The following is a 19010-nucleotide window of genomic DNA, read 5'->3' as shown; positions in this document are numbered from 1 at the left end:
GGAGGGCAGCCCGGGGCCCTGGAGGGAAAAGCAAACCAGCTAGCAGGACGGTCAGGTTTGGGGTCAGAACCTAAAAGTCAGTTGACCCGATGCCCAGGGCCTGGGCAAAGCAAACCCCCAAACCCCCAGATTGGGAAGAGGGCTGCAGCCGGCCAGGTTCAAAAGGCCAGACCAGGGCTTCCCTGGTGGCGCAGTGGTTGAGAGTCTGCCTGCCGATGCGGGGGACGCGGGCTCGTGCCCCGGTCCGGGAAGATCCCACATGCCGCGGAGCGGCTGGGCCCGTGAGCCATGGCCACTGAGCCTGCGCTCCGCTACGGGAGAGGCCACAACAGTGAGAAGCCCGCGTACCGCCACAAAAAAAAAAAAAAAAAAAGCCAGACCATCCTGGGGGGGTACACGCTCAGGCTGAGCACCCCCTGCTGAAAGGGTGATGGCCGAGATCTCTGCCCAGACCCACGCACCCAGGGCAAGCGGCACACAGCCAGGAGCCAGCCAGCTGCCTCGGCCGATGGAGACCAGGGCGGCGGGCGAGGACCGAGTCTGGGTCCTGGCCGTGCCTGTCCAAGTCTATCGGCCCTCTCTGGCCACGTTTCCCCATGGGTAAACTGAGGGTGCTACAGAGTCGGAGCCCTGAAGGCAGAGGTCTTGGGGTCTGCGCAGGAGCGTCCGGGGACGCTGGGGCAGGTGAGGGGGCTGAGGGAGCCGGCGCCCGGGAGACAGACGGGCACGCCGCCCACACACTCAGAGCAAAACTGTCAGCGAAAAGGGATCAGCTGCAGCCCCAAGCACTCATTTTGTGAATGCACAGCTACCCCCAAAAATAGAAATAAAAAAGGCAAATGAGCCCCTTTCACTTTCTCTGCTCTCTGGAGGTTCGGCCTGAGGGGTCGGAGAAGCCGGCGGCCGCTGGGGCACAACTCAGGATCCTCAGGCCGGGGAGGGGCCTCCCAGGGCTCTCCGGAGGGGGGACATCCAGGTTCCCTGGGGCCGTCAGACCACAAAGCAGGTAAAACACATCTCCCGCGGGGTAGTGCCAGACCCTGGCCCGGCATCTCCACCGGAACCCGTCCAAACCCAGACGCCCGCTCTTCCCCCCAAACCGCAGTGCCAAGGCCAACTGACCCACCATTAGCTCAGGCCCAAAGTTCTGGAATCTTCTCAGACTTTTTTTCACACGTTCTTTAAATGTGTTCAGAATCCCACAGCTCCTGACTCCCGGGCGGCCACCACGGCCTCGCGTGTGAACTGGATCACTGCGAGGTCCCCTAGTGGCGCCCCGGCCCTGGCCTTGGTGGTTCAGGCCTACCCAGCAGCTGAAGAGACGCTATAAGACACAAGTGACCCAGCCCTCATCTGCTCAGGGCCCACAGCGGCCCCCCAGCACTCAGGCAAATCCAAATGCTCCCCTGGGCCACCGAGGTCCTACGTGAGCTGAGGCCAACCTGCTGGGCCTCTGACCCCGCCAATCTCCCACCACTCACACCAGCCTCCCCTGCCCAGCTGCCCCTCTCCCCGCAGAGCGCCTGTCGCCACCCGAGCCGCCACCGCTCTGCCAAAGGAAGCTCCGTAATCACGAGCAGGGCCAGGGCTCCCTCCGTCTCCACGAAGTCCCCAACCTGCCACAAACTGGCTGAACGAAAGCACAGCTTCCTCCTTTCAGCCACGTGGGAGGGGTCAGGAGAATGATCCAGATGCACCCCGCCCCCCGTCAGCACGCTGCACGGCACGCATCACATCCACATGGCAGATGGGGAAACTGAGGCTCAAGGACGAAAACTCGTCGTGAGAACAAAGGGTCACACAGACAAGTCCTGGGGCTTCCAGGCTCCTTACACAGCCTCCTCCCGCTGCAGTGAGAAGGGGCGGCCCGGCCCACTTGGGAGCCCCCCACCCGGGTCCCTACTCTGGGACACACCCATGAGGCCAAGTGAGACGCCCACATCAGCCTGCGAGTGGTCAGGCCTCTCCCTTCGACCAGAGGCTTCCTGACGAGGTCTCGGTACGGGGGCCCCTCCTGCCAGGGCCACTGGGGCCGGCGAAGAGCTCATCCTTGGACAGAAGCCCGAGAACCGCCCCTGAGGCCAGTGTCTGTTACAGCAGACGGGGACAAACAACAGGTGTGCGCGGGCCGCCCGCCAGGGAGGGCCACGCGCCGGCCCACTCCTCGCTCCAGCGAGTGCCAAACAGGAAGCGACGGGCTGGGGAGGGGCAGGGCCACCCCAGACACCCTGAAAGTAAAAACAAGCCACGTGATGCCACCCGGGAGGGCACCAGCTTCCTCTCTGCCCCCATACCCTCCGGCTCTGACCTCACTTCCTGCCACACCTCCAAGGTGCGGGCCCCCTGTTCAGGCGCTGCGACTCCCCCCGGCTTTATTTACTTCGTATCATGAAATCACGAGAGACTCTCCGGAAAGCACAAACACAGCAGAGAGAGGCCCCAAGGGCCCTCCCGTGGGGTCCCCAGAGGTGACGTCTCATAACCCAACATGCTACCAAACCCAGGAGGCGCACGCTGGAGCATCGCTCTGAGCTCGGCTCCGGGCCTGGCTCCGATTCCACCAGTTCGGGGGTGTCCTCAGGTGTAAGTCCATGATTCTGTATCGCACGCACAATCACCCACCCACCGTTACAATCTCGACACAGGCCTGTCCCAGGCCACGAGGCCCTCCACCGGCCAGCTGCCCTGTTCAGCTGTCCCCGTCACTACCTCGGCCCTCACGTGCCCACGTGGATGTCTAATAGCCTGGCTTCCCCGCCAGAAAGCAAGATGGAGAACCAACCACACCTTTTTTATTCAAAGTATACAGCAGGCGCTCAACAAATACTGGATGAATGAAAGATTCTGGGAACAGCTCTCGGCCTTCTGCCCAGCCCACTGTGCTCCGTGACATCTTCCTGTCACTCTCTGGCCCCTCTCCCGCCCTGGGGACCCAGACACTCTGCTCAGACCCCCTGGGCAGGCACACACCCACAGCCTGGTCACAGTAAGGGCAGCAGGTCTCCATCTGGGCACTGGGGCCCTTCACACAGAGGGTGTAGGGGCCTGAAACTCCAGGCCGAACAACGTGTGCACATGCCGGGGAGAGGGTCCCATCCCCAGTCAGCCCTGGGAGGTGGCACCGACACAGTCCCCACCCCGCAGACGGAGAGATGAGCCCGGAGAGAAGGGGCTGGGCCTGGCCTTGAGCCCCGGGGCCTTGCTCCAGCACGAGGCCTGCCTGACACCCAGCAGCCCCAGCAGGTCCTGCCATCTGGGACCTAGATACTGGCCCCAACCCAGCACCGAGGGGGGCGGCTTGCGGTGGATGGCTGTGGAGCCCACAACAAGGCACCCTTAAGAAGCTGGGGTGGGGAGCTGAGCCCGGAGAAGCAGTTGGCCCTTCAAAAATAACCCAAGGAGAGGCTCCCAGTGCAGCCAGGCCTGGGACAAACCTCAGCTCCTACAAGCCTCAGGCTCAGGCCTGGACAGACAGCCCTGACACTGGGAGGCCCCTTCCAAGCCAGACCGAACACTCTGCCTGGGCCTGGGCCTGCAGTCTGATGACTGTCCCACCCCATCAGCAAAGGGCCGGTCGGCTGGGTGGCCTATGGCTGCAGTCCCCCCCGCCGGGGTCGAGCCCCCTGCCACCTGCCAAAGAAGCCTTCTCCAAACCCTAATCTTAACTCTAACCCTCGGCCCCACGTAGTTAACGTGACAGAAGTGTCCCGGTCACGTCAGGTCCTGAAAAATCCCATTCCTGAAGAAAAGAAAAACTGCGGGCAGGGAATCCAAGCAAAAAGCAGCGAGTGTAAAAGTTCTTTGGCAAATCTTTCCATGCTGACATTTACGACCCAGCCAGATGAGGATTCCGCAGTGGCCTTGCCCAAAAGCAAGCTGTGGAATCTTTAGAGCTGTCCCAGGCACACGATCGGGGCCAGAAAGTCGGGGAAAGTTCCGCGGGGCAGGAGAGGGTTAACGGGTTTGCAAACTCTGGGCTGCCCGGGCCTTGCTGCCAACCCAGAGCCAACACCACTGACCGCTGAGTCAGGCCCGGCCGAGCCCAGGCCCGTTGTTTGCAAAATCAAAAGGGACGCTGACGGCCCAACTCTCCAGCCAGGCGGGCGGGCGCTGGGAGGAGACAGCTGACCCCAAAAGCCCCGCCCGGCACCCTTCCTGCCCCCTGGGGTCTCAGCAAGGCCTGGTGGGAGGCGGCACAGCTCTGAGAGGCTGCGGTCCACCGGCCGCTGGAAATGCAGAGCTGGACTGTCCCTCTGATCCTTGTCCCTGTTTGGGTCTCCACCCCCCTGGTAACCAACAAAGAGGGCCAGAGGCCTCTTCATCGTCACAGGTATTAAATGGCCAGCCAACAGATTCACTTACAAAACACTGTCGCCTGCAGTCGCGAGCACGTGGAATTAAAATCGGTGACCAACGCCTGACCACCCTCCCATGGGTGGTGCGCTGAGGACCACGAGGGAAACGGTCGGAGCACCCTTCCCACCCGCCCGCCCCAGAGAGCAGTGGTTGAGAGCACGCGTTCCAGAGCCAGCCCGCGTGGGTTCAAATCCTGTCACTTCAGCCACCCTGGACAGGTTGTTAACCTTCTTAACCTTTCTTTGCCACAGTTTCCCCACCTGAGAAGCAAGAGTAATATAGGTCCCAACCTTAGAGAGCTGCCGTGAGGGCAGGAGAGAATGCAGACAGGTATGGAGCCCCTGGCCCCATGTGCCAGCACTGCCTCAGGTGGTTATTATTCCCATTTTCCAGATGAGGAAAGTGAAGGCTCAGAAAAGAACACCTGTTGCCAAGATGGACCAACTGGTAAGTGACAAGGTCAGCATTTGAACCCAGGTCTGCAGGCTCCAAGGGCCAAGTGCTGATGCTCACCAAGTCCCAGAGGCAGTTGTGACAGATCAAAAGGGAGCCCAGGCTCGGGCGGGAAGCTACGGTCGCATCTCAAGCAGGAAAGAGCCGCACGTGCTCGAGGCTCACGCCCAGATCTCCGTGCCAGCCCCTGGCCCAGCCCCTGCCCTGGGGAACAGAGCCAGGGCTGTGGAAAGTGAGGAACACCCTCCTCGTATGGCCTGAACCCAAACAGGAAGAACCTGGGTGATGGCAGGAAGACGGGGGTGTCCCCAAACACCTTCCAAGATGGCTGCAGACACAGGTGAAGCAGATCCCAGGGCGAGAAGGAAACCAGAACCCCCTGTTCGCTGCCGCCCTCCAGGCTTCCTCTCAGGGGGACAGACCGGGACCTGGGCTCACATACTTCCTCCAGTTCACGTGGGGGCCACAGAGGCTGCCTGCCAGGGTAAGCAGCCCCGAATCATGGCTGACCTGCCCAGTCCACCCAAGCCCAGCTCCCAGCCTGCTCCAGCGCCCGGTTCACGCTGCCCCAGTGAGCCAGGTGGCCCCTTAAACCAAGCCTCTGGGGCAGGTACACACACGCTCACACACACACACACACGTACACACTTGCAACTTTCAGCACAAAACGCAGGGTCTGGGATTCAGTCTCTGACAGCTTCAGAAGTTCTAACATTCTAAAAAGGACTGCCTGTTCTACAACTGCCCCCCCAGAACAAACCCCCATCCCCATCAGCACACTCCCTGCACTGAGGCACACAGCCGACACCAATCACAGGGCTGGGAAGTCAGCCGGCATGGCAGGCTTCTTTGTGCCCCTAAAGTTTCTGTCCTTTCCCAAGCAGCTGCCAGACCTTATTAGACGTTTAAAGAAAAAAACAAAAAAAGACAAGAACGAAGGCCCTTTTCGGATGGAGGAGGCTGCGACACACTGCTCTAAAGCACATCAGACGAAACGTCCACAGGCCGGGCCCACTCGGGTGGGGACATCTGGCCCTGTTCCCGGCTCACCTGTTGCAGCTTCGCAAACATTGGACCGGTTGGCAGTGACCTGCTGCCGCCATCTGTCGGGCACTGGAGCAGGTCAGAGGGGCACCCTCAAAGAACCTGGCCTGGTTCCTAGTCGGCAAACCCTTCCAGCATACTTACCTAACCTGCATGGGGCCCATGCCAGGCCTCCACCCACAGAACTCAGAGGTGCTGTCACCATCCCATATCACAGGTGAGGAAACTGAGGCACTGGTGGCTGCGTGAGCGGAGATCACGCACCCAGCGAGGGGAAACCGGAATCTAAACCCAGGCCACAGGCTCCAGAGCTCATGCTCCCCATGTCTCTGTGGTGCGGCCTTTTCCTGGGGACAGAGAAACGCAACCTGCCTTCTCCCCCTTCTCCCAGCTTGTCTCCCTCCCACTCCCAAAACACAATCACGCTTCTGAAAGGCTGGAGCAAAGGTCGGTTCTCAGACACAGAAAGGTAGCTGCAGACAGCGCAACCGACCACCGTGGGGTTGGCGGTCCCAGGGTAAGAGGCTCCCTCAGACCGATGGGCGCCTGCACTAGAAGACCCAGGAAGCTCACAGCCCCCTGGCCTGGCTTCCAAGGCCTGTTTACCGCCCCCCATCCCAGCCAGCCCTGTCCACTCACCCGTAAGTCCGCTGGATCAAGGTGGGGTGCAGCTGCTGCACGCCGATGGCAAAGCCTAAAACGAGGGACCAGTTAGGGGCCCGGCCTGACACAGGAAAGCACCTCACAACCATCCACCTCTAACCCAAAGCGTTAACCAGTTTCCTTTCCCCTCCCAAGCCACCTCCACATGAACCCCGAAACTCCCAGCCAAAGGAGGCCAAGGGACCCGAGAGGCAGCAGCCTCTGGGTGTCAGTCCTCCCAACCTCCAGCCCCAGGGACCAACTTCCTCCCTCCGGTGAGGACAGCTGACAACCGGGTGACGCGCCCTCCTCGCCCTGTCCCACCGGCACACACAGCCAGAGGAAAGGGTTCAGCTTCCCAGCTGGGAGATGACTGCTCTGAGATGGCTCTCTGGGAGCACATGACAGCCGACTGCCACCCCTGCGGGGGGGGGGCCTTTTCCACCCGACAGATACCGACGCTGAATATAGCAACCAGAAGTGCCAGGGAAGGAAAACAGGGCTCTCACCCGTCTGAAGGCTCCGCGGCTTGGCACCCAGATAGGCCAGGTTCACGTTGGCCTTGCGGCCGTCAATGTTGGGGTTAGGGTCTTTGCAAGCCCTCTCAGCTGCCGCCCGGTCAGCCATGGTCACCTGGAGGAGCACAGACGCATCAGGGGCTTCCCTTGCCGGCGGGGGAAACAGAGAGAGGGCTCTAGAGCCCTGGCACGGGGCCCTCGTTTCCCCCCGCCCCGGGTGCCCATTACCCAAGGCGTCCAGCCCAGTCCCCTCTGACCCCAGCCTGGGGCCCTCCCAAAGCTGCCCCTGGGCCCCGGCTCCTCCCCCCGAGTTCAAGTGCTAGGAAACACTGCCCTCAAGGACGGAAACAACCACCAAGGAAGACACGGCCACCCTGAAGGAAGGCAGGGGTCCCGGCCAGTGGGGACTACAAACCTCCTCGTGGGAGGGGTTTAGGGACACCCTAGTTAGAAAGGAAGTAGAAGCGGTGTCTTCAGGCCCATTTTTACTTAGGTTGTTTGGAGTGTCTGAGGGGGCTGCTGGAAAATAAAATGTGGGTTGCTTCAGAGCTCCTGAGCGCCCGGGGCTGAAGCCCGGCTCTTCGCTCGCTTGTTGCTCCAGGAAGTGCCGAGAACCTCTCCACAAACTTCGGAGACCTAATTGAACACAGCGGCTCTCCCTTTAAACCGGGCGTGGGGAGGGGGCAGGGAGACGGGGTCTGGGGGGCGGGGGCAGGACCGGCTGGAGCCCGAGAGGGGGCAGCAGGTGCCGAGCCGGCGGGAGGCGCCCGGGGCTGGCGTGCGCCCGCCGGCTGACTCAGCGGCCCGGCCGCGATAAGTGCGGGGCGGGGAGCGCCCGGCCGCGGGGCCACTTACGAAGCCGTAGCCGCGGGACTTCCCCGTCTGGCGGTCGGTGATGACCACTGCCTCCTCGATGTCCCCGAAGCCCTCGAAGTACTTCCTGAGCGAGGCGTCGGTGGTGTGGTAGGGCAGGCCGCCCACGAAGATCTTGGTGAACGTGGTGTCCTTCTGCGAGCCGTGCATGGCGCCGAGGGCGGCCGGCGGCCGCGGGAAGCCCGCGCTCGGGGCGCACGGCGCGGGCTGCAGCAGCATGGGGGGCGCCCCGCCGCCTACGGACCCGGGCCGCGTGGGGCTGCGCTCATTGGGGGCGGCGGGAAGCGAGCGGGGCAGCAGGGGCGCCGGCCCAGCCGCCGGGCCCGTCCACTCGCGGGTCGCTCCCGCTCTACGCGCAGCACTGCGCTGCGTCGCGTTCGTGCCGGCGCTGCGGGAACTCTGCGCCCCGTCGCCCACCCGGGCTTTGTAGTCGGCCCCGCCCCCGGCCCGCCCAGGCCACGCCCCTGGCGTCCTGCCCCGCCCCCTCATCCCCGCCCGGGCGCGCGGGGGCCGCCGGGAGGCGTAGTCCGGCCCCGCCACGCCACGCCCCACGTGCCCTGGTGAAGCCCAGGGGCAGGGCGAGCACAACGGTAGGGAGCGCATCCGGCTGTTTTGGGGGCACCAATACGTGCTCGCTGGGTTCCTGGCCCCTGCTCTCGAGGAGCGCACCGTCTAGCGAATCAGATGTAAACGATTCAGACCATGTTTAGTGAGTCTGAATCGTTTCCCCAGTGCAGCTTACGGTACAGGAACTCATATTAAAGGTGAAACAGCCTTTGTTTTTATATGTAAATGTAATTTGTTTGATGAATATTTATCAGGGCGTGGGGGATGCAGAAATGCACGCAACACACTCTACCCCACAGAGCTTCTATGAACAAGACAAACAGGTAAATATACAATGTACTATCCATTAAGAAATAAATCAGGGTGCTGCCATCCAGGAGTGGCCAGAGTGGTCCCAGAGGCCCCTCTGAGAAGGTGACTGGACAGGGGAAGTAGTTCTGGCCTCCTCAAAAGTCCATCCCTGTACCAAGGATCCCTCCATCTCTATGGGCCATCGTTGGGGGAAAACAAGCAGAGGGTGGCCCTGTTCCCTCTGTTCCCTTCCCCAGCCCTAGAAACAGGCCCACCCCTGGGTCTCTGTAGCAGGACCCGCTACAGAATTGTCAGGAAACCTTGTCCAAAGTTATTAGGAATTTCATGTCTGACAAGAGCACTGAACCCGAGGCCCTGGCACCAGCACCCCCCCCCCACCAGTGGGTCACACGGCCATGCAGAGCCAGGCCCTGAGGATCTCAAACCCTCCACATGTCCAGGCACCAGCACTGTGATGTCCTGTGCAGTCGGGACTCTGCTGTGGGCGAAAAATGTCACCTGCCATGTCAGTAAACAAAAGATGTTGGCCATCAGCCACTGCAGCCACCCCCAACTGTGTACCCTGAGGGGATTCAGGGTGGAGAAAAACAGGATACTGGCCCTAAATGGTTAAGGTGCACATCAAAGGAATGATTTCAATGAGCCCAGACTCTTGCATCTTCGCATACGTAGAAAAGCGCTAAATTCGCTAACTTGAGATGTCTGGTTTTTCTTTAACTAACAGTGATCTTTTGATGTTCCCACGTTTTGGTTTTTTGTTGCAAAAATTCCTCTATATCCTGGCTCCTCCCTGACCTCTTTGGAGCAGTCCCTGAGAGCTGCTTCAAGGGTTCGAGTCCTCAGAAAGTCCGCCAAGTAAAACATAATTCTTAACTTTCAGGTTGTGCATTTTTTTTTAAGTTACCACTGCTCTGAGTGGGGTCGCTCCTGGTGACCCCAGCTCCTGGCGGACTGAGGGGTACAGGGAGGCAGGCGAAGCGTTCACTAGTCTTTCAGGTGTTTATCAGGCACCTTCTCTGTCAGGCTGCGTTTGATTCCAGGCCCAGACCAGCTGTGCCTCAAGCCCCTGGACTCCCTGACCCCGCGCGCCAACGGGCAACCATTGGTCTGACCCTTCCTTCCCCCAAAACCCCCGCCCCAGCCCCCTCACGCTGGGAATGGAACCCCGAGTACTCCGGGGACACACTTTTCAGTCTCCCCTCATTTCTCCCTGGTCTTGTCGCTCCCAGTTTCCTCCAACTCCCCAGGCCCACTCCTGCCTCGGGGCTGGACCTCATCGCTCGCCCTTTATTCTGCTCTTCTTTTCCTTCAGTGTACTTTCACCTCCCCAAGCCCTGGTTACCTATTCATGGGTTTAAGGTCTCTCTCCCCTGCGAGGTGGGCCCTTGGATGGTTTGCTCAAGCTGTGAGGCCCGGCAAGCAGAGGGCCCCCGGGAAATGTTTGTTGAGTGAATGCACGATGGAAGGAAGAAGCCGAGGAGAGCTCTCGACCAGACAAGGGACACTCAGCGCGCCCTTGGAAAACTTTGCGAAAGTGTGACCTCCACTTTTTGGGCCAGGGAAGGCGGTCACCGTGCGGCCGCTCCATCTTGGGCACACTGGGTCCCATCAGCGGGCCTCAGTTTCCCCTTCCGTGACAGACAGGGCTTCTAGGGGCGGGGGCAGGGGGGGCGCAGGCGGCGAGGCTCCAGGCCTACAAGTCCCAGAGCCGCCCGGACCGGCCCCGCCCCGCCCCGCCCACCCTCGCCCCTCCCGGCGGAGCGGCCGCGCAGGGAGGGGCGCCGCGGGGAGTGCGGCTGCGCGCCGGCCGGCGGGCGTTTGCAGAGCACGTGCTGGGGCTGCGGGGTCCGAAGGGTCTCGAGCCTGGCGGCTGGCGCCCGGGACGGGGACACGGGGTCAGAAAAGGGAAACGCCCCGGGATGGGCAGGCTCGTTGCGTGCATCTCGCGCTCCCGCCCGGCCCGGAAGAGGGCAGGGGGCGTCAGTCTCTTAAAAGGCGGATGCGCCCGCTACAGTTCTTTCACGTGTTCATTCTCCGGCCCTTAAGTTTCTGCGTCACCAATCTCTCCGCCCGTCGGGTGGCCCCACGTGCCCACGTGTCACCAACTTCTGCCTGAGAATTAGCTATTCACCCAACACATCCTTATTAATGATCCATTAGGTGCCAGGCCAGGGTTCTAGACCCCGGGAAGACTGCAAGTGGGAAACTAATGACGTACCCCACTCCCAATACACACGCACACACACACGAGCTTACATTCTAGGAGGAATAGAGAGAAAATGAATGAATGAATATTATATTTACAATTAAATTTTTCCAGGCGGGTCCTGAGATGGGAGAAAATTTTTCCAGGCAGGTCCTGAGATGGGAGCAAAGAAAAGGGACAGGTGTTCTCTAGAGTCAGGTAAGGCCTCTGGGAATTGGTGAGAGCAAGTGGTGAGAGCCAGAGCCATTGGCGCATAGGGAACAGCACAGGTAACAATGCAAAAACTTAGAGGCAGGAGATCCAGCCACCATCACTAACGGAATAACCTTTGAGTGCCGGGCACTTTTAGTGGCTAATCCTCCCACACCACTAATAATAATAAAGGTCAGTTGTTTTAGTGCCTGTTTTGAGCCCAGCCCTGAACTGGGTGACATATATAATTAGGTGATTTAACCTCAAAACACCTTTTTTTCTCAGGTAGGTACTATTAGCCCAGTTTTAAGAGGGAGGGAACTGAAGCTCAGAGTGACTCCCCCAAGGCCACCCAGAGCAGTAAATGGCCAATCCATGATCCCATTTTGTCCTCCCACAGCCTTTAGAGAAGGCCTTGTCTCCATGCTTTGAGGGCTGGGCAGGTGAGACCTCAGAGAGGTCGAGTGAAGTGAGAACCAAGTAGAAATCTGTTTGGCTTCCAGCCTTCTGCTCAAAGAAACAATGGTATCTGGTACCAGCCCCTTATTGTTATTTCTGCTCTGAACATGGTTGGGATGTTCGGAGCTGTGGCAGCTGACTTACGACCTTGAGGCAAAGTGCAAGCGACTCATAGACACCAGTCCTGATACCGCTAAACCCAGGGGACATTTGGCAAATGTCTGGAGACATTTTTGGTGGTCACAACTTGAGGGAGGAACGCTACTGGCATCTAGAATGTGGGGGCCAGGGAAGCTGCTAAATATTCTATACTGCATAGGACAGCACCCACAACAAAGAATTATCCAGCCCAAAATGTCAGCAGTGCTGAAACTGAGAAAACTTGGGCTAAACAAAGGCCAACAACCAGGCTCCTTGTTGGGTAAGAAGAATAGATCCCAACGTGTTTAAGCCACTGTAGTTGGGTTTTCCATGATGACAACTGAACGCGTTCCCAAATGAAGCAGATGCAGTTTGATAATTTCTACTGAAGGGGCCAGCATGGCTGGACAGGGGTCATTTGTCCCTGCTTCCTTTGGTGTCCATCACATGGTGGGTTGGGAGGTCAGCCCAGAGGTCGATCTTGGTCCCAACGCTTTGGGCCTTTGGGCCGATGCTCCTCTCTCTAAAGTTCCAAGCCCTTCATTACAAGGGGACAGAGCAGGGCACGGGCGGGACATTGGTCAGCCCCCGGGTGGGTAGGCTCACTGCATACACCTTGCGCTCGGGCCCAGCCGGGATGGGGACGGGGGGACATCGGTGTCTCAAGAAGAGGACAGCCAGGTTTGAATCATTCACTCATTCATCCTCTGTCCCCTGAGGTCCCTGCATCACCAGCAGAAGGGAAGGGGGGTTGGGAAGCCAAATGGAAGGACACAGGAGTGACGATTTAGGCCAGGCTGCTCGGGGTGAGGGTCTGTCCGCTGCTGCCCAGCACACGTGCTGCCTCTCCTCCCCTGAGGACACTTTCCCAGGCTCACAGCTCTGAATGTGGCAAGTGGATAAAGCCCCGTCCCCCTGCCCACTGCCTACCCTCGCCTGACACAGCTCACTCAGGAGATGGCTTACAGGGTTTGTCACTGTCTCCACGAGGGGAGCCTGGACTCAGGACCCTACTCTGAAACTGTGCCTGGATGTGGGCATTTGCTACGGGTTGGATTGTGTCCCCCAAGAATATATTCAAGTCTCTGGTACCCGTGAATGTGACCTTATTTGGAAATAGGATTTTTGTACTATCATCCATTTAAGATGAGGTCATATTGGAGCAGTATGGGGCCTAATCCAATGACTTTTGTCCTTATCAGAAGGCCACGTGAAGACACAGACACGCAAGGAGGAGGCCTTGTGACAAGAGAGACAGAGGTTGGAGGGATGCGACTTCAAGCCGAGGAGCGCCGTGATTGCTGGCGACCCCGGAAGCCACAGCACCGAAAGGCATACAGGGGACAGTCTTCCCTCTTAGCGCCTTCTCGGGGAGCACGGCCCTGCCGACACCTTGACTTCGGCCTTCTGGCCTCCAGAGCTGTGAGCGAGTAAATTTCTGTTGTCTTAAGTCTTCCAGTTCATGGTCAGATGCTGCAGAAGCCCCAGAAGACTAGTACGGCCGGAGGGGAGAGGAAGACACAGCCCTGAGCGGGTGGAATCACGGCTGTCAAACTCATGGTTTGGAACGGGCTTCAGAGCCACGTGACGGTCCTGGGACTCCCCGGGGACTGGGAAGCACCCCTGTACCTCTCTCTGGGCTTCAGCTGCTCAGCTGGGAAAAGTGGGGGTTCAACTAAGGATCCTTTCACTTAAAACATCCCCAGTTTATGTCCGGTCCCATCCTTCCCTCCCAACCCCCGCTGGGAATGGAACCCGTGCCCACCTTCCCTGCCCCCCCCCTCCTGGCTGTCTCCTGAGTCTGGACCTTTCACTCAGCGAGTAGCCAGGCTGAGACCCCACCGTCCATCCCCACCTGCATCTCAGAGGCGGCATCTGGCCGCAGCCCCAGGAACGACGCAGGTTCTCAGTTCCCAGCCTGTCCTGGAAGGCAGCTGGCCTGGTGTTTGGATCTGCTGCCGCTGACTGGATGTTCTCAGGGCCTGGGACTCGGACTCCATCCAGGCCTCTCCTCCAGCATCCCTCAAAAGCTCGTGTCCCTGCCCGACCCTGCTTTATACATCTGTTTGTTTCTGTGTGGACCGCCTCCCCACGAGAGGCCAGCTCCAGGAGGACGGGCTGCTGGCTGCTTTGTTCACTGCCATGTACCCAGGCCCTCGCAAATGGAAAGCACTCAGTAAAGATGTGCTGAGTGAAGGAACAAATGCGTGAATGAACGCATTCCAGAAGACTGAGACTGGGAACGTGGAGGGATCCCCAAAGCCTGTTTATCTTAACCGAGATGCAGACGACGCACTGTTCCTGTGGAGTCAAGCCTGGGCAGCCTCCTCTGCATCCCAGACCTGGGCTGCAGCTAGGGCCGTGCAGGCCACCTGCACCCACCTCCACCCAAAACGGCGGAGGCCCGTGGAGCCTTGAAATAAAACAACCGACACAGCGAACCAAAAGAGGAAGCGCGAGAGACTTTTGCGCGCCAGCTGGGCACGGATCGGGCTCTGCTGTTTCAGCTTCCGAGAGTAACTTGACCCCTGGGCTCCTCTCTGATCATCACCATCAGGTAGTGAAGTCCCTCCCCCTTCTTTTCGGGCAGAGGGCAGACCACACTTCTGTCCTGCACGCATCATGTGCTTGCTAGCCAACACCTCTCTGGGCCTCAGTTTTCTCATCTGTAAAATGGGCATAACGACAGTGACTTCCTCCTAGGGCTTCGGTGAGGTTGAAGTGAGATCATACACAGACTGCTGAGCTCATCCTCATACTGAATGGGAGCTTGGTAAATGCGAACTCCTGCAGTTTTGGTTTTTTCACCAGGCATGCATCAGTTTCCAGGGACCCTGGCAGCCCTCCCACGTGTGCTGCTTTGGTGGCTCCCCAGTGCCCTGGGGCAGAGTCCCAGATCCCTTTGTTCAAGATGCCTTCCCTGCTCTCCAAACCAGAGCCAAAGGGCCCAGCCTCCTCAAGTCAGGTCCCCTCCCAGGGGCCCACAGCTCTGTGTAGGCCACGGAGCCCTGGGCAGTCTGCTGAGACTGAAGGACCCTCCTCAGACGGATGGTCTTGGACACTTAATAAAAGGCCTAGGAAAACAGTCCTACTAAAGCACAGCTATTACAACAGTTAAAAGCGCACATGTGCTCCTTTACTAGTGAGACCCAGCTAGTGAGTCTGCAGCTGTGAAGGCCTGACGAGCAAGACGGCTGTGTCAGGGTATCAGAGACACGGCGCGCTACAGCCTCGCGGCTGGGCCACAGCTGCTGCTGGCGGTGGGGCCCCAGCCAAGTCTGTGGCTCCTTTGTGCCTCAGTCTGACTCTGGTTGCTGAAGATGAACACTTCCCCCTTCCATTTCATGGACCCCGAAGTCTACATATGGGATCTCTGGGTCCCAGGTAAGGACCCCTTTGCATTAGCTCCCGTTGTTGCTGTCACAGAGTGCCCACACTTTATGGCTTAAAGCAGCAGACATCTCTTCTCTTACAGTTCTGGAGGTCAGAGCCCAGAACGGGTCTCACGGGGCTTAAGTCAAGGTGTAGGCAGGGGTGGTCCTTCTGGCGGCTCCAGGAGGGAATCCGTTTTCTTGCCTTTTCTGGCTTCTAGAAGCCGCCTGCACCCCTAGCTCGTGGCCTCCTCCTCCACATTCAGAGTCGTGTCTCTCCCACAGCATCTCTCTGACACTCTCTCCCTTCTACCCACCTCTTCCACTTTAAAGACCCTTTCAACTCCACTGGGCCACTGGATAATCCAGCATAATTTCCCCATCTTGAGGCCCAGGGCCTTGGTCACATCTGCAAAGCCCCTCTTACCATGTGAGGTGGCGTGGAAAGCAGGGGACGCCTTGGGGACTGATGATGGTGTGTCAGTGCACACCTTGGGACACCACCTCTGTCGGCCTTAGAAGAGCGGCTGTTGCTGGTGTGAAAATGTGGACTAAACACAGTCAGCCCCATCCCACCCGGAAGGCTACGTGTGTCTCAGCTTTGGGTGCTGGGAAGCCTGTCCTGCCAGCAGAAGCCCCTTCCCCAGGATGGTGTGTGGCTAATCCCCAGGCTGAGAGTGGTCCTCGAGAACCAACACTGGGGACGAGGGCCAGCCTGTCCCTGCAGTGGGAGGGAGGGCGCCTCCCTGCTGGCAGGGGTCTTTCCCAGTGAGTGCTGGTGGGAGACCCTGCCCCGGCAGATGCAGCCTGGCAGCTCTGGGAGCCCAGGAGTGTGTGTGAAGGTTCCTGTAGGTGCAACATGAACATGGGCTCTATTCCAAGGGGGACACCTTGTCACACAGCTGAAATTCACATGGCTACCTGGGAACACTTAGCTCAGGGTGCTGTGCCAAAGCACCACCAAAATTTATTTCCTCACAATTCCGGAGGCCAGAAGTCCAAGATCAAGGCGTGGGCAGGGTTGGCTTTCGCGAGGCCTCTCTCTCTGCAAGACGGCTTGCAGACGGCCGTCTTCTCCCTGTGTCATCACATGGTCTTTCCTCTGTGGTATCTGCCTCCTAATCTCTTCTTTTAAGGACACCAGTCATATTGGATTCGGGCCCTTTCTCCAAATCCAGTCACATTCCGAGGTACTGGGGAGTTAGGACTTCAGGATACAATGAGGGGGCACAACTCAGCCCATGACAATGACCTTCTTTGCAGCTGCAGGCGACTGAGTTGTTAACCAGAATCACGCTCGGGGCTTCCGCACTGGTCAAGGGCCCTCACTGCGGAGTCCCACCGATGCGGCCAAGGAACAGGCTCACGTCACATGAAGTCCGAGAGCTGAAGAGCCCTGGGAGCGCCCCTGGGCCCTGGCGCCAGGAGACACGCACTGATCTGAGAACAGCGGGTACTTCCCACTCTCAGAAAAGAATCGGTCTCCATTGCACTTCTGTTTTAAGGGCCAACCCAGGAGTCAGAAAGATCTGTGAGGGAGTGGAAACGATGGCAGGAATGGTGGCCGAGGAGGCGCTCAGGGTCAGGAGGAACCGTGGTCCGACTCCACTGCAAGCAGTGAGTCCTGGCCGGAAGCCCGGGTCACAGGGAGCATCGGCCAGGCCCTCCCAGTCCCCAGGCAGCCTTGTGAAATCTGGCGAGTGACCAACGCCCATAAACTCACCTGGAGCAGTGCTGACACTGTACCCAGGGGCTCCCGGCCACATCTAAATTCAAGACTCAAAAGCAGAGGGAGAGACCTTCACTGCTGACCAGTGACGGGGAAGAGAAACTGAAGGTGCGGGGGTGACCCAGCACTGCCAGTGGCCATGATGACCCAAAGGGTGGTGCTGATTTGCATCCATGGGATGCTGGGGATTGACAGTTTCTTCTTAGTACTGTGTCCAGTTCCTCTCCCCATCACTGCCTCTGCCCCACACCTGGGGGAAAAAACCAAAAGAATGCACACCAGTTGCTTCTTAGGGGCTGACTTATTATTTCAGCAAGTGTGTAACAGGTTTTTCTTATTTGCTTTGGAAATGGCCCTCACCTTAAAGAATATTTCTCAACATACATCAATGCAAAATTCACAATAGACTTACATACAAAAGGCTACAACATTACTCACTCTGCTTCCATTTGCCTTTTGGTGACATAACACCTGTTGTGATTAAAAACTCTCAAAACCGCAGCCGCATGGTTTTGCCACCTTCTCCCACCTTCTGCTGAACAAGATCTGTGAAATCCGGGTAACCTCACTTAGCAGGACATCCTGCAGAGCTATGGAACAGTGGCAGTCTCTGGGTATCAACCCAGCACCTCTTAAGGAAATAGGACGCTTGTGTTGAAACTGCCTTTCCTAAACACTGCAGCCCCGAGAGATTTCCCACCAGGCACTGTGGACGCAATGACTGGGGCTATACAGCTTGTTCAAGGGCCTACAAAAGTGTCTGGGGGTGGGAGGAGAGAGAGGGCGAGGTGGGGGGGAGGAGAGAGAGAGAGAGAGAGAGGAAATTGGCTTCAAAATATAAAAACAACCACCCCAAATTAACATTTCATTGTGTCTACAAATGTAATACTATCAACGGTTTAGTGTTCCAAAAATTAGTCAGAAAACATGTATGAGAAATTTGCTGGTATTCAAGGTGATCATTAAGAAATCATTGCCAAGTGTGAATTAAAGACTGCCAAATAATTTCAGAAGTAACACGTGAAACAAAAATTTTCAGAAAATTTGCAGCAAGAATGTGTATTTAAGGAGGGATGTGGGTGTATTTTAACATATGATGTGATGAGTGGGGAAACCTACAAAAAGTCAGAGGGCCTGGAGCCCCAATGTCCCAGGGAAATACACTGCGAGCAGTAGATCTGCATTTCTAGGAGCTACAGGTACAAAAGTATGATCAGGTGAAATTAATTTTATCATCCAGAATATTATTTCAACGTATAATTGATAGAAGTTAATGAGATATTTACATTCTTCTTTTTGTTTTTGAAATCTTCTGTGTACGTTTTACATCTCAATTCTGACTAGTCACGCAGAGGCCTAGAGCATCCAAAGTTACTAAAACTCATTGTAAAATGGCCTGTTTGCCTCCAATGCCCATCTGGGATGGAGATTTTCCAAATCTTTCCTTCCCAAACCAGGGCAGGGATGCTAAAGGGTGAGCAGGTGCTCAGAACCCCCTGCACCCCACACAAGGCTTCAATGTCCCAGGAGGAAACCAATGGAGACATTAAATTTTAAGTAGAAAAGTCAGGAATCTGACCACTGAAAAATTGTCCCCTTCAGCATTTCCTAAGGAGGCCATCCATCTTCTAAAGATAAAAGTCTATTATTTTAAAGAATAGTCTTCTAGCAGGATAAATAATCTTTGACTCCACTTTCCAACTATTTGACAAGCTTACCGACAGCAGCAAACGGAGAGCAAACATGCCACTTCTTTTACTCAGCTGAAGTCGGTGAAACTGAACACAGAACCTTGTCCCCAATACTGCCACTGGCGTCACTGGCGACATCTGCTGGCCACACTGAAACAGCCTCCCCCTGCGACAATCCTCTTAGGGACGTTTTCGTTCCAGCAGGCTCCGTGGGATAGGAAACTTCCCACCGATGCCATCCCCCCCATGAAGTTCCAATAGCAGCAGCTGACACTGGAGCACTTATTACGTGCCAGCCACAGAAGCCCTTGGCATGCACTAGCTCTTCACTCACACCCACCTTCTGCAGTAGCTACTTTTAACGTCTCCTATTTTACAGATGAGGTCACTGAGGCTCAGAGAAGTTCAATCACATGCTCAAGGTCGCAGAGTTGGTAAGTGACAGAGCTCGGATGT

At 57.6% G+C, this 19010-nt stretch overlaps 1 protein-coding gene across 2 annotated transcripts in view; it reads right to left on the bottom strand.

Moving 5' to 3' along the window:
• RBM38 (RNA binding motif protein 38) overlaps positions 1–8301 on the bottom strand; it is a 43793-nt gene extending 35492 nt beyond the window's left edge. The window contains exons 1-3 of one of the 2 annotated variants that reach the window (XM_022597396.3): positions 7869–8301; positions 7005–7128; positions 6493–6547 (exon numbers count right to left, since the gene is read on the bottom strand). In XM_022597396.3, coding sequence (XP_022453104.1) covers positions 6493–6547; positions 7005–7128; positions 7869–8105 — 416 coding nt within the window. In that variant the 5' untranslated portion in view covers positions 8106–8301. The remainder of the gene's footprint in view (positions 1–6492; positions 6548–7004; positions 7129–7868) is intronic. The other variant, XM_022597397.3, reaches the window with a different exon arrangement.
• Between the last annotated feature and the right edge of the window lie 10709 nt (positions 8302–19010).

The sequence above is a fragment of the Delphinapterus leucas genome, chromosome 15, assembly GCF_059928025.1.
Source record: "Delphinapterus leucas isolate spDelLeu-1000000601 "Yukka" chromosome 15, BTC_Dleu_Yukka2, whole genome shotgun sequence".
Lineage (NCBI taxonomy): Eukaryota > Metazoa > Chordata > Mammalia > Artiodactyla > Monodontidae > Delphinapterus > Delphinapterus leucas.
The sequence above is the reverse complement of the archived record's forward strand: the minus strand, read 5'-3'. Positions and strand labels throughout refer to the sequence as shown.